Consider the following 13,791-nt stretch of genomic DNA (forward strand, 5'->3'; position numbering starts at 1 on the left):
TCCGAGGAATAACTCATCCCGAAGGTTGACATTTTCAAGCATTTGATATTTCGGCCCCCAAACGTCAACCCCGCGCTTTCTGAGACTGACCCAAAGGTGAGACAGCAGCACGATGGAGCCAGCAAGTGAGTTTACTCAAACACTCAGTGAGTGGGTGCTTTCAAGAAGTGATCACAGTACTCAAGATCCAAATATCGGCTTTGTCGAAACTCTGTATCATACCTGCTCGACTGCACTGGTCTACCTCTGGAGATCACGATTCCGGTTCACATCACAAATTCCGCGCAAGAACACCTTGAAGAAGGATGTTGCCGACATCCGGCTGTGGGAAGAGAACTTCCCTCCCGGCCACCTCGACGCCATCTTGGAGCAATCACGTCATCTGAAAACAAACGTGATTGAGAATTTGAAGGGAATCGGCAGTATTCTGAGGCTTTTCTTGACGGATTGCAACAGTGCCGCCATTAGCGGAGACCAAAGAGACGTTGAATCAAGTCTTGCAATGGATCTTGATGCTCAGTTGGAGAAAACAATGATAATGCTATCCTCTGACGAGAATTCCGAGTCGTCTTCAGACGACGAGTTTTCCGATGATTCATCCTCTTCTTCTGAGCGTGAAACAAACCAATTTGGACGAATTCATTGCTATGTGAGCTGCCTCATGGATACAGCACCATTGATAAACAAGCGAATTGCCTTTTCCCAGGGTAGAGTGGAATCACAACAGACGTCCTCCGAGAATGTGATGAGATTCTCACAGAGTGCGCAGCCTTTTGCCATGCGCATTCAAGATAGGTGGGTTACTGTTTCTGGTATCTCCTTGCCCGGGCTCTTCGTTAAAAACATAGGTTTTGCATTGGACTCACACCCCTGGTTGAGCGACTCGCCCAGGCAAATTGGGAGAGGTCCATTCGGATCAGAGCGCAACGTGAAGAACAATCATATGTTGTGGATCGTGACACTGTGACTTTATTCAAACCTTGTTCGATTTTCAATGATTCTGGTATTGGAACATCTGCACCTACAATGTCACAGTATGCCGCTTCTGCTGCCTCCCATACCTCGTATCTCTCAACGCCTGGGATAGAGGCTCACGGTCGTCCTCGAGTACCTTCCCTGCCACAGAGCGACGGACGCCCTTTTCAGTGCGACTATTGCCGAAAGGTGATATCTTTGCAAACTCGGATTGATTGGAAGTACGTATCTAAGATGCTATCATGCGATAGGCTTGCATAATAGCTGACCGAATAGGATGCATGTTTTTGCAGACTTGCAGTCATACCTCTGTACACATGCAGATTGTGAAGATGCGCTGGTGACATTCCCCACCCGTAAATTGTGGGCCGACCATGAGTTCAACGAACACTTCACTCAGAAACAGTGGCGCTGCTTTGTATGCAATACCCTCACCACCACCGAAAACTCGTTTGTCGAGCATTATTCTGTGTCTCATAATATCCAAATGCCAGGAAGTCGATTAGCAGCAGCAATCTCCGAGGCACAAGAGGCAGTCTTGGGACCAGAGTTTAGAGAGTACAAATGTGTGTTATGTTCCCAACGTGGTTGGCAAACAAGAAAAGCCTATGCAACTCACGTTGGACAACACCTGGAGGAAATCTCACTGGCAAGCCTTCCGAGGGATGAAAAGGACAGTAGTGACGCCGATTCAGAATCTGACATATCAAACGACGCGACCAAGCGAAGCTTACCGGGCGTCGAAGTTCGCCCAACAGTTTGTAGAGAGGATCCACCAGCTATCACACCTATACTTGCTGGTTCAAGGGAGGGTTACGCCTATGAGGTTGGGGAAGACCCATGGTTACCAAAAGAATCAAGACCTGATTCGGACGATTTTGTGCGGCTGAGGCCTTCATGGCCACCGCATTCTGGGCTCACAGAGGACTTGGTCAACAAGAACATGGATCTGATAAAAGATCCGAGTGTCCAAAGCCAAGGGGCAGTGTTCCAGGGTACCCAGCCTTCATCGATGGATTCACAAAACTCTTCTGGAAGCGAAGAATCACGTTCCCTAGGTATTTTGACCATGCACCACCAAATTTCGTAGATGATCTAACAGCGATTTCTGTATAGCTCCCTTTTTGAATAAAGAGATAGCCCACGGTACATCAACTTATGCGGAAGAGCTACTGGGAAACCGATCTAGAGCTCAATACAACGAGATCGTCCCTAACACTTTGCCTCTTCATAAGCGCCCACTTCTACCACCGGCCAAAGTGGATATCTCTTTGCTGCTGAACCCTCTATCACCATCGTATTCTGAGCGCATAGAGGGCTCGGTTAACCAGGACATGAATAAAATAAGAGACTCGAGTGTCCTAATTCAAGAAGAGACTGCCTCCAAAGATGCCCAGACTTTATCCAAGGGTTTACAAAGCTCCTCGGAAGGCCAAAAACCACCTATACCTGTTTTTTCGGATTCTCCGAGGACAGGCGACTATTTCTCGCCTCAGATGCTTCCTCGCGGTCAACAGACCGATTTTGGAATGACGAAAGATCCTTTTGATCACGAGGCGAGCCGCACAAGAGGCAATTTGCCCAAAGCTGTCACGGATCCTCTACGTGTCTGGCTTCACGAGCACATTGACCACCCTTTTCCAAGTGAAGAGGACAAGCGGGTGCTTGCGACGGGGACTGGTCTCTCGTCTACTCAGGTACAAATTTCCACTACTCAGTAGTTGTGGTCGTATGTTAACCTCATCCATCGCAGGTCTCCAATTGGTTTATCAATGCCCGTCGGCGACAGTTCCCTGGTTCATCTGAAGAAAACATGCAGTCAGGTGCTCAATGAGCAGATCAATGCGCTCGGAGGCGTGTTCAATTTTATTCTGAGAGCAAAAAGCGGCAAGAGGTGAGCACTAAAATGGAAAGGGAAAAGTCTCAAGCGCCAGGAATTATCTGATATTCTCTGATACATGTGCAATACGAGAGGCGGAAAGAGCAGATGGCCGGGGGAGATGGCCCAACCAAGCCAGCCGGTAGCAATTCCGCCGCCTGCCACGGCGTTGTAGAGCTATTGAAATGTGGACTACAGTCAAATTTTGTGTTATTCATATCAATCATCCCCAATAAGCTACTCTTGTTGAACAAGACCCGAAGACGCCATTTCAAGGAAACATGAAGCAAAGAGGTCACACCAGAAAAAGAACATAGCCACCATTCCCTACAACACTGTCCCCGTGACATTCGGACTGAGATTCGCAAATAGGATCTCTACCATGACTCCTTCAGATACGTGGCTGAACATTCAAATGTGTAAACAACATAGCAGACCCGAATGAATTGAAATCGGCTTCAGAATAAAGTCTGAGAGCTCGGAATAGGGGAAACTAATCATCGATGATGTATTCTACGAACTATGAAATCACTCTCCCTGTAATTTGGTGTACCTCACCGAGGTGATGGCAGCAACTTCTCATTTGGAATGTGTTACAAGGCAGAAGCTTTCCAGCTGCTGACATGTATACCTTCCAGCTGGCTCTCTATCCACTTGTCACACATTCTGGAATCCTCTTGCAGCAACCTTCGATAAATCGACGAGGGGACCATGGGACTGACATTCACTCCGGGGTAACGATATCCAATCAAATTAGTCGATCGCAATATTGAGACCCGCTCACTATGGCGATGTGGCGGTGCTGTGGCGCAACACAGCCCTCCATTTATCTAAGCGCCGAGACATGATCTCATAAGAGGACCCCTCCTTCGTTGCGGCCTGAAATAGATTGTCCCTCTTTTCCTTCCCTAGGTGAATTCAAATTATTCAAATTTCTCACGATTTCGATAGAGATTCTTCGCTTTCTCATACCACTAAGTGAGACTCGAACGACGTCATACCTACATTAGCAGCAACTAAAGCTGGGAGCAACAGCAGGCCGATCGTGGCAATCAACAAGATGTCGAGCGCAGCGCAGGATCCCCGTCTGCTCTACAGCGTCAGCAACATTCGCGCATTCCATATCCAAGATGGTGAAGAGCAGGACCTCACGCCATCCGGCCCTCAAACCCTCTCTCTGTTGATGGTCCCCACCAACACCGCCATCGCCGGGCCCGGCACCGAGTCCCCCGAGGACTCAATTGAAGACGACTTCTACCTTCACCTGTACCTTCCACCCGAGCTGGATATCGCAATCCCGGCCACAACCCAGATCTTCCACCAGCCTCCCAACAGCTACCTCATCCCCCGCTGGGACATGGGTCCCGATGCCGGCGCCTTCATTCGCGTCCAATTCCCAAGCATCGGTTCTGGCCCGAACAACGTAACACAAGACGACGTTGATACGTTCGAATCGATCCTTGCGCAGTGTACAGCCTTCCTCGAGCGAGCCCCTCCCCCGAAGGCTCAAGACTTTGCCGCTTATAACCCCGCCGATTACGCACCTGGCGAGGGTTATGTTGGGTCTTCAGACAAGAAAAACGCAGATGCGCATGGGCGGATTGTGTTGGTTGACGAGGAAGACGGTAGTGTCGTCGGAGAGCTTGGTGATGGCTATAACGTGGTGGAGGATTCCGACGTGAAACCTGGATCTAAGAGTAAGTGAAGCACTTCGTGATACCGGACCAGCAGCTCATAATAATTTCCACAGGACCCGTTGGGATTGAACTCCCCGCAGAAGGCGAAGGAAACCGCGTCAGTGTCAGCAATGTCTCTGAAGAATACCTAGCGATGGCCCGACACCCGGCCTATAAGAACTCCACACTCGTTCAAAGTTCAGCTACGGCATCGCGTCTGGTGGTTACCGGATCCAGCTATCTGGCAGGAATGATTGCCAGCGGCGCAGAGAGCTTCCAAAAGAGAACGAAGCCCGTCCCCAAACCCTTGACCTTCTCGGATGCCACGCACGCGCGCATTCGCAAGGTTGGCAACTTCTCCAACGGCGCAGCAGATCTATCGGCGCGCACAGTCGGGCAAGTCGGAAAGGTCGCGCAGAACCTAGGAGCTTCTCTTGCGCGCAAGCAAGAGTCCGGAAAACGCAAAGGGATCGACAAGCGAAACCCGCCCCAAGACTACAAGCCAGGCGTGATGAACAAATCGATGATCGCGTTCTCAACATTAGCCGACGGCATTGAACAAAGCGCTCGGAACATGCTGTTCTCCGGTGCCAATGCGGCCAGCTCTATGATTGACCACCGCTATGGTAACGAAGCCGGTACCGTCGCGTCCAACTTGACGGGCGGTATCAAGAATGTCGGATTGGTGTATATTGATGCCACGGGCGTCAGTCGCCGCGCGCTTCTGAAATCCGTAGCCAAGGGTATGGTGGTGGGCAAAATGCGTGATGGCAAGCAGGTTGTGGTTGGTGGTGGAGATGGAGGCCAAGTTCCAGAAGCCGCCGCCAGCGCTGCGGGCCCTTCGGGGTCGGGCGCGCGGGGCCCTCAGTCGTCGAGCCCCACACCGCCTCCTGCGTACGGCGCGTCGGGGACAATGTCTCTGCCAGGGGGTAAGCGTTAAAAACTCTAGGGGCTGGGCATGGCGACTCGGCCGGTGCAATGGGGATTTGAACGTCTCTCTCTACTCCATTCGGAATTCTGGGTACTCCGTACCCTGTGCGAAGTACCGATCTATCTCTTCTTTTTCATTTATGTGTGGCGGCTGGAATTCCCCATTTTGTTATCTCGAAACTTGAAGTGTAAAGCTTCATAATCAATTTATTTTTGGATAGATCGCTTGCATCAACGTAAGAAAGTTCCGGCTGCATCGTATGCAAGGTCCATTTACTTCGTTCAATTCGTTCAGTATGATTGGATGGGATCGGAGATTTGACTGGATGGCACGGCGACTTTTCGGATCCGTTACCAAGGTACTCCGTAGGTATGGTGGTGGGCATAAAACGCGATGGCAAGCAGGTCATGGTCAGTACTCCGTACGTGTAGGCTCCGCCGACAGTGGGCCCACGCCAGTAGAGCGGAAACAGTCTTCACTGTCGATGGGACCTGTCCCCTCTGAGGTCTGCTTTTTCAGAGACAAGTCGACATCAGCAAAGTGGCCCCTTTCCGAGCCACTGATGTAATGCCCCCGGAGTCACTTGTAGATGATGGATTTTGAAGATTTGCTCTGTCTTGGTTTCTGCTGGTTCTGGGCAGCAAAAATTGTGAAGACATGGTAGAAATAAGGATTTGGCTTGAATCTTGAGATCCATGGATCTATCCATCCATGGAATGCTGACAAAGATCGGTTTCCTGATCAAGATTCCCAAACATGCATTTCCCCTCACAAGCAATCTCTCCCTAGCCTTGAAGCAGAATCACAAACTATTGCCATGGGTGAAAATGCCACAGGACAAATTACTCAAGAGGAGAGGGAAAGGAGGTGGCAGATGGCATGGACGGCTCGGATGCGGCAGATTGTCCCTGGTCTCTACCTGGGAAATGTCGAGGCATCCCACAAACGAGAAATGTTGCAAGAGAACCACATCAACGCCATTATCTCTCTCACCGATGCTCGATGGGTATGGTGGAAATCTACCACAAGAGAGGCCGGTGTTCCAGAACATCGTCACAAATGGACTCAGTGTGTAGATTCGTCGACACAAGACCTCCTCGTCCATATGAAGGATATCTGTGACATGATCGACGAAATGGCATCGCCAGCTCTACCCTCCTTGCGTCCCTTGCCCGTCAAGTGCGACGATGGAATCATTGATGAGAGGCATGGGGCAGCTTTAGAAGCGATATTGATTCATTGTGATCTTGGGATATCACGCTCGCCGACTGTTATCATTGCCTATCTCATGCGAAAATTAAACATGTCGCAAGCAGATGTGTTGCCCTTTGTTCAATCAAAGCAGAAAGTCAAACCAAGCAAGAATCTTACGCGTCAACTCCAAGTATGGGAGGATGAAGATAGGACTGTCCCGAAACCAGCATACAAAGCATTTCTTGAAGATCGGGATGTTCTTCTTCGAGAAAGAGGGCTCACAGGGAACGAGCCACTTGCACCTCTGAATCTTTGATAAAGACTTGTTTTTTTCCACATCTTCATACACTTGAACTCGGCTCTCATTTTAGCATGATTGAAACTGAGACTGAGAGGTGGCGTCCATGAAGAAAACAAAGCGTTACAGAAGTCCAATGATTGTGGCCATTGAGCTTAGCGAAGTTGCATATCTTCCTGGGCTTAGCCAAATGAAAGCAATCGATACCAGGAAAATCCAACCACCTATCACAGATTGGTTGGAGATGAGCGCTTCCTTGGTCAGTCTTCACAAGCTCCCGAGGTCATAGCTTTGATCGGCAGGAGCCAATAAACTTGTTCTCTGATTTGGCTTCTACCAATTTTAAAGGGCAGAAATGAAACGGAGAGATGTCACAAATAAGGAAATTGTTTTTTACTTGAAATTGATTCCCTGGTAAGAAGAGTTGTTGTAAAGGCGGGATTTGGCAACCTGAAGCTCGGACTACCGCGAGGGCGGTACATGCAGGCAAAACGTTGTCAGTCGAGCCCCACACCGCCTCCTGCATACGGCGTGTCGTCTGCCAGGGGGTAAGCGTTAAAATTCTGGGGGCTGGGCGACTAGTGGAACGGGATATTCGTATCATTCTGTCATTCTGTCGTCTTATCTTTCTCTCTTTCTCTCTTGGTTCACGTCCATCCATGGATATACACAGCAGCGACGGAATAGAAATTCCCAATCTACTCCGTACAATCTCCAGACTTGAAGTGTTAAGCTTCATGCATAATTTAATTTTGATGGATAGCTCGCGTCAACACAATAAAGTTCCGACTGCATCGTATGCGAGGTTTGTTTAATTTGTTTGTTCAGGTACGATTGGATGGGATTTGGGTTCTGACTAGGTGGCACGGCGAATTCGCAGGGCTCAGAGCTCAAATCCGACTCAGACCGTCTTTTCCTAGCCACCTGATTTGTATAGAGTGCAGACCAAAGACCGGTTTTTGAGGAGGTGAGGGTGAGAGTCTCATGTAGGCAACGGCTAGGACAGGCATTGGACCAGACTGCTCATATGCGTTACGGCCGGTCGATCTATCCGATATCGATTGGATAAGAGGGTAGATGGCGAACATGCCAGCGCATCGCTGACAGCTGTCTGCGGCCCACTATCCCTTGCCCAATGGGACTGAGGGTTTACTAGTGAGAATTGGCTGGATGTACTCCGTAAGCTGTATTGGCGATCTAGGGTGAAAACAATACAACGTGTTATTGCAAGCAGATTTGATATTCGATATAATGGCGGAGTACGGAGTACCCATTGGGTACATGGTGTGATTACTGAAGTAAGGTTAGATCTTCAGGTACATTACTCGTACACTGGAGTCATTGAGGTTGCAATTGGGACAAGATCTGTTTAGATCGGAATGTTACCGTGGGTCACTCTGCCCCTACCGCGGTTAGTACGAGCCGCTGGAGTAAAGGCTCTCTATGAAGTACTCCGTATTGCACAGAGTCCACGGGTATGGGATAGATGGGGTACTCCGGACTCTCAAAGGGTCCAATTATTCCGCCGTGATTCAATCTGTACAATGTACGGGGACCTATAGTAGGGCTGCAACGTTGCAAAGCGGAGCGCTAATTGACATTTCGAGGAAGCTAGGGAGTTCTCACTACTGCACAGCATTTCCATGGTTAATCTGTGATCTATTGATCTGATGTTAATTTGAATTTTTTTTTAAAATAGAATTCAATCCAAGCCGAAAAGCAAGATCTCAGAGCTCTGGAGCTTCTGTTCTGGGAGAGTAAAGATGACGATCGTCCTCAGGTGTCCACTCGATGAACACTCGAAACAGCCGGTGCAACCCCCTATTTTTTCGCACTAGCTTTTTATGAAACCGGCCTCTTTAGCTATGCCCTCCCTTGGCACATGTGAGGATCTCGAGCCCTTAGTACTCCGTAGGCAAGGGATTTTATATTGTGTATACTACTTGTACTACTTGTACTACTTGTACTACATGTATCATTCTTGGGGGTATTATACAAGTGTACCCATTACTCCGTACCCAGTCCCTTAATGAATTGATTCAGCATATAATTAGGAGTAATAACTAGAATTCAAATCAACTCCCGAATAAAGACAGAGACAGAGAACAGAAAAGAATAGAGCATTGAGATATATACCCAATTAGCTAATAATCCTAATTTGCGCAATGTAAACCTCACAGACCCGCCTCCCCCAGACTAACAGCGACTAATACCAAACCTGCTCGTATCTCACCTCCTCTTTTCCCTCTTCACCTTCTTCTGAGCTTCCCCGGCTTGCTCTGTTTTCTTTTCTTTTCTTTCGTTCTTTGATTTTGTTTGGGGGAGATCTTATTCTTTCCCCCCTTTTTACAACTCGGGATCCCCGACCGGTGCTTCCCGTCTTTTTCCTCCCCCTCGCGCCCCTTGTCCGCCCCTCACCCTGTCTTCGATCATGTTCAACTGCCGTCGCAATTGAATCTGAGTTCGATTGGAACTACAATCGCGTCTGAGACATCTGCCGCGTTTGTCCGTTTTCTCGAACGTGCGACCCTGAAGCAAAGCCGTGGGTCTGGGGACTCTGGAGTACAGCAGAGCAGGTATCTTTAGCTTTCGTTTCGTTTCTCGAGGAACTTTCGGTTTCTCGACGCGTCTTTACCTCTGCCCAAGGTCGCGACCTGGTGTCTTGGGTGATTTTCTAGCCGAATCCAACGGTTGTTGCGCGATTGGTGGTAAGGAAGCTTCCCCCCCCATTCCTGCGATCTGATCTTGTCAGATCCCCCATTCCACGCCAAAACGGCACATTTTTCGCGATTAATGATAAAGATCTTGGTGGAGATGACATACTGACATATCTTTCAATGTTTATAGGTTGCGCCTCGAACCCTGATTTGGCGAGTGCGACCGGTCGCCCCAAGCCCCCAACATTTACGAGTCACCCCCGAAAGGTGTTTGTGCTCCCTCGCGCCAATTGTACCAATCGCAGTTGATACCATTCATCTGTCAACAATTGACCGCAGAAGCTGTCTCGGTCACACAAGTCTCGCCAGGCTTTGTGCATTTACTAGACGAAGGTACGCTGTCAGCCGTCGCTCGAAGCGCTCCCCAGCGCGTGCTCACTTCTCATCGCAGCACACTCTTGGGTAATTGAGTTACTGACCTCTCTTCAGCCATTTCTGAGGCAGGCCCCGAACAGCTTCTCCGGCTATGAGCACTTCCCATCAACAGGTTGTGCCACTTCCCGCCCATGCCGCATCCGTATCGACCACCACATCAGCTCCCTCCCAGAAGCATGCCCGTGCAGCCTATCCCGACATGTTAGGTTCGCCCCCGGTCCCTCCGCCGAGGACCTCGTCAACACACCACAGCCGGCGCAGCCCGAACGGAGAGAAAAGCAGCTCACGACACGGCAAGAGCAGATCCGATCGAAAAGAAAACCGCTCCCGCACACGGGAAGACCGAAATGGCCGTTCAAGGCGCCATCCGGAGGAGACATCCCGCGAAGTGCAGCAACCCAAGACAGTACCCGTCGCAGCCCCGTCGGACTCGGAAGTCGAAGGTGTTTCTGATCAAGGAAACTTGGTTAGAGAGCCAAGCGCAGTCATCAATTCAATGTTTGCCAGTGATCCGATCGTCGATCAAGAACGGGAGCAGGTGCGACAAGCCGAAGTGGAAAATGCCGCGTCTGGTTTCGCTGGCAGTGACGGCACCGAAGAGGCTCGCGGACCTCGGAGTCGTCACGATTACGCCAACAATGGAAACGTGGTTAAACGTAAAGAAACCACGTTTGGCTCCTACATCCTCGGCCAAACCCTCGGAGAGGGAGAGTTCGGAAAGGTCAAATTGGGTTGGAAGCGCGACGGCAGTATCCAAGTGGCCATCAAGCTCATCCGAAGAGACACTTTGGGACACAACCCCAGCAGATTACCGAAGATCTACCGCGAGATTGCCATTCTGCGCGAGCTGGCTCATCCCAACATTGTGCGCCTTCACGAAATGGTGGAAACGGATCGCCATATCGGTATCATTATGGAATACGCCTCGGGAGGTGAACTATTCGACTATATTCTGAACAACCGATATCTCAAGGACAACTCCGCACGCCGGCTCTTTGCTCAGCTGGTTTCCGGAGTTGGATATCTGCACAAGAAGGGAATCGTACACCGCGATCTCAAGCTCGAGAACCTACTGCTTGATCGCAATCGCAACATCATCATCACAGATTTTGGATTCGCCAATACCTTCGACCCGGTTGACCCGCTCGACGAGGAAATTGAATACAACCTGACCAATAAAGAATATGTGAAGCGAAAGCGACTCGACAAGACTGGTCCCAATGGTTTACGACGGGGTGATCTGATGCAGACAAGCTGTGGTAGTCCCTGTTATGCGGCTCCGGAGCTTGTGGTGAGCGATTCATTGTACACAGGACGGAAAGTTGATGTTTGGAGTTGTGGTGTGATTTTGGTATGTTCTACTTTGGCCGGAATAGCTCAACATTGACTGACCTACAATCACAGTATGCTATGCTGGCTGGATATCTTCCCTTCGACGATGACCCAGCAAACCCAGATGGCGATAACATCAACCTTCTCTACAAATATATTGTCACCACTCCTCTCACATTCCCCGAATATGTCACACCCCACGCGCGTGATCTATTAAGGCGAATACTCGTGCCTGATCCTCGGAAACGTGCAGACCTGTTCGAAGTTGCCCGACACAGCTGGTTAAGCGAATTCTCACACATTGTGTCTCATATCACAAGCAGCACAACCAACGTCGTGGATATTGCCAACACAACGATCCCAGCTGAAGCACAAAAGGAAGCACCTCCTCTCATCCGAAGTGCCTCCGTACGTGAACCACCAAAGACAGCACAAAGTAACGTTCCGCCTGTCGGTGGCCTCAGTCATCATGCAGGAGATGTTTCTCAAGAACCGCCAACCGAAAAGTCCCGCACTCCCCGTGACGCCAAGCGCAGGACGGTACAAGTCGAGTACGTTGCGCCTCAGTCACAAACAACTCGCGGCGAACCCCCGGCGGAGAAACCCCCATCGCGCAGCAGGATCCCCGTTCCTTCAGAGGCCCACAACGCTGCCTCCGCGCAGGCATATGCAGAGCCCTCGCACAGACCCACAGAAGCGCCAGCCCTCAACCTCAACAAGCCGCTGCCTGGTCACTTCCCGCGCTCTACCTCAGACAATGCAGCTCTTACTGGGTCTCACACGGCCGCAATCCCTCAGGGCACCCGGCCGGCCACTGGTGGCTCCATGAACTCCTTCGGCAACACTGGTCGGCTGCCATCTCGTGGTTCATATGGCCAGCCTGTGGCTCCTACTGTTACCGCAACCAACACCCAGGGGAGCTTGGCTCAGCCAAAGAGCAGACAGTTTGCCCTTGCACAGGAGCCAATACACGCAAACACCTCGTCTGTCAGCCGCCCCAGCACTCAAAACCAGCAATTGCCGCCTGTGTTCAACACAACGCCGCGACAGGAGCCACCAAAGGGTCACAAGAGGTCCAACACTGTGTCTAGCCTGAGCGACAAACTTTTCGGGCGTTCTACTTCCATTCTCGGTGGCCGCGGGTCACAGCCCAATGCGCCTCGAAACAATAAAGATAAACGTTATCCTCCGGTTAGCATGAAGGAGCCGCTTGGAAGGGAGAACTCAAGAATGTCTGTTGATTCTCGTCGTTCTATGCAAACTCATAACCGCAAGGCCAGCGAAGCCGGCGCGGAGAATCGCCCTCGTCGATTCTCGCTTTTGCCGCAATCCTTCTCTTTCCGAGGATTCGGCACCGCTCGCGCTCAGACTCCGGAGGAAGCACAGCCGGCCCCTCACCCAGTCGACCCCCGAGCTCCACAGCGCCCAGCAACAGGCCCTGCGGGCCCCGCGCAGGTTGAGAGCCAAAGCCGCCCTCGCGCGACAAGCTACAGCACGCAGGATGCCATGGGTATGGTCAGCGAGCGACCCGCAGAGAATGGTCGCCATGAACCCGAGCCTCTTAGCTACGAAGCTCAAATCGATCAACAATTTGCCGACCTAGGGACCCATTTCGACCACACTAATGATTCCTCATATGGTTTGCCCTCGGCCGAGCAAGTTTATCAGAACTCTGCAGACCAATACTCCAACCACAACCAAAGCCAGGGATCAAAACCCAGCTACTACGACGACTACAACTATGACAGTGTGCCTAGGCAGTCTATGCAGGTCGGTCGATCAAACCGTGGACCGGGAGTCTTGCAAAAGAACCACCGCAAGTTTGCAGATGCCTACGAGTACGAGCGCGACGGGTCCCACCACTCTGGCAGCTCCGGAGCGGCCCGAAAAGTCATGGATTTCTTCCGCAGACGGGCCAAGTCTCGCGCTGGCGATGACCGTTGATTTTGTATTCTGATTGAATACCTTCCCAATTATCCACGGGGACTGACTGAGACTGGATGGATCAATCAAGCTTGGCTTTGATCTAAGCAGATTCAACCCCAATCATTCTATGCTTCTTTTTAGTTGCTTGAAAGAGCAGCGAGGTTGTTTGGATACCATGTGATACCCTGCTTTTGTCCCCTTGCATGGAGCGATAACTCTTCATCCATTGGGTGTTTGATTAATTATCTAGCATGTTCATTATTTTCCTTTGTTTGAATACATTTCCTTGCTCCTAATGTCTTTGTTTTTCTTTTTTGCTTCCCTGTTTCCCCCGTTCTACACCCACATGTCATTTGCATTCTCTTCTCCTGTTACTATTATCTCTGGTTGTAAAGTGAGACCCATCTTCTTCAGAGCATTCTATTCACCCCCCTTTGCCTTGTTATTCTGCCCACCTTTCATAGCTCTTCGTTGTTCCTCTACAGGAG

General features: G+C 50.4%; 4 protein-coding genes across 4 annotated transcripts; all 4 read left to right on the forward strand.

Annotated features, from left to right (window-relative positions):
- Positions 1-112: 112 nt before the first annotated feature.
- N7506_006571 (uncharacterized protein) lies at positions 113-2,065 on the forward strand (the record flags this gene model as incomplete). Its single annotated transcript, XM_056955864.1, has 3 exons — positions 113-795; positions 849-1,196; positions 1,252-2,065. 3 exons carry the CDS (start codon positions 113-115, stop codon positions 2,063-2,065), a joined length of 1,845 nt encoding a protein of 614 aa, XP_056810198.1.
- A 1,849-nt stretch (positions 2,066-3,914) lies between these two features.
- N7506_006572 (senescence-associated domain-containing protein) lies at positions 3,915-5,470 on the forward strand (the record flags this gene model as incomplete). The annotated part of the gene is made up of 2 exons (XM_056955865.1): positions 3,915-4,551; positions 4,605-5,470. 2 exons carry the CDS (start codon positions 3,915-3,917, stop codon positions 5,468-5,470), a joined length of 1,503 nt encoding a protein of 500 aa, XP_056810199.1.
- Positions 5,471-6,278: 808 nt separating this feature from the next.
- N7506_006573 (uncharacterized protein) lies at positions 6,279-6,971 on the forward strand (the record flags this gene model as incomplete). Its single annotated transcript, XM_056955866.1, has 1 exon — positions 6,279-6,971. The coding sequence occupies one exon, from the start codon at positions 6,279-6,281 to the stop codon at positions 6,969-6,971; it is 693 nt and encodes a 230-aa protein (XP_056810200.1).
- A 3,165-nt stretch (positions 6,972-10,136) lies between these two features.
- On the forward strand, positions 10,137-13,321 carry N7506_006574 (putative serine/threonine protein kinase (Kin4); the record flags this gene model as incomplete). Its single annotated transcript, XM_056955867.1, has 2 exons — positions 10,137-11,396; positions 11,450-13,321. The coding sequence occupies 2 exons, from the start codon at positions 10,137-10,139 to the stop codon at positions 13,319-13,321; spliced, it is 3,132 nt and encodes a 1,043-aa protein (XP_056810201.1).
- Between the last annotated feature and the right edge of the window lie 470 nt (positions 13,322-13,791).

This window comes from Penicillium brevicompactum (assembly GCF_028827555.1).
Source record: "Penicillium brevicompactum strain IBT 35665 chromosome Unknown utg000005l_segment0_segment0, whole genome shotgun sequence".
NCBI lineage: Eukaryota > Fungi > Ascomycota > Eurotiomycetes > Eurotiales > Aspergillaceae > Penicillium > Penicillium brevicompactum.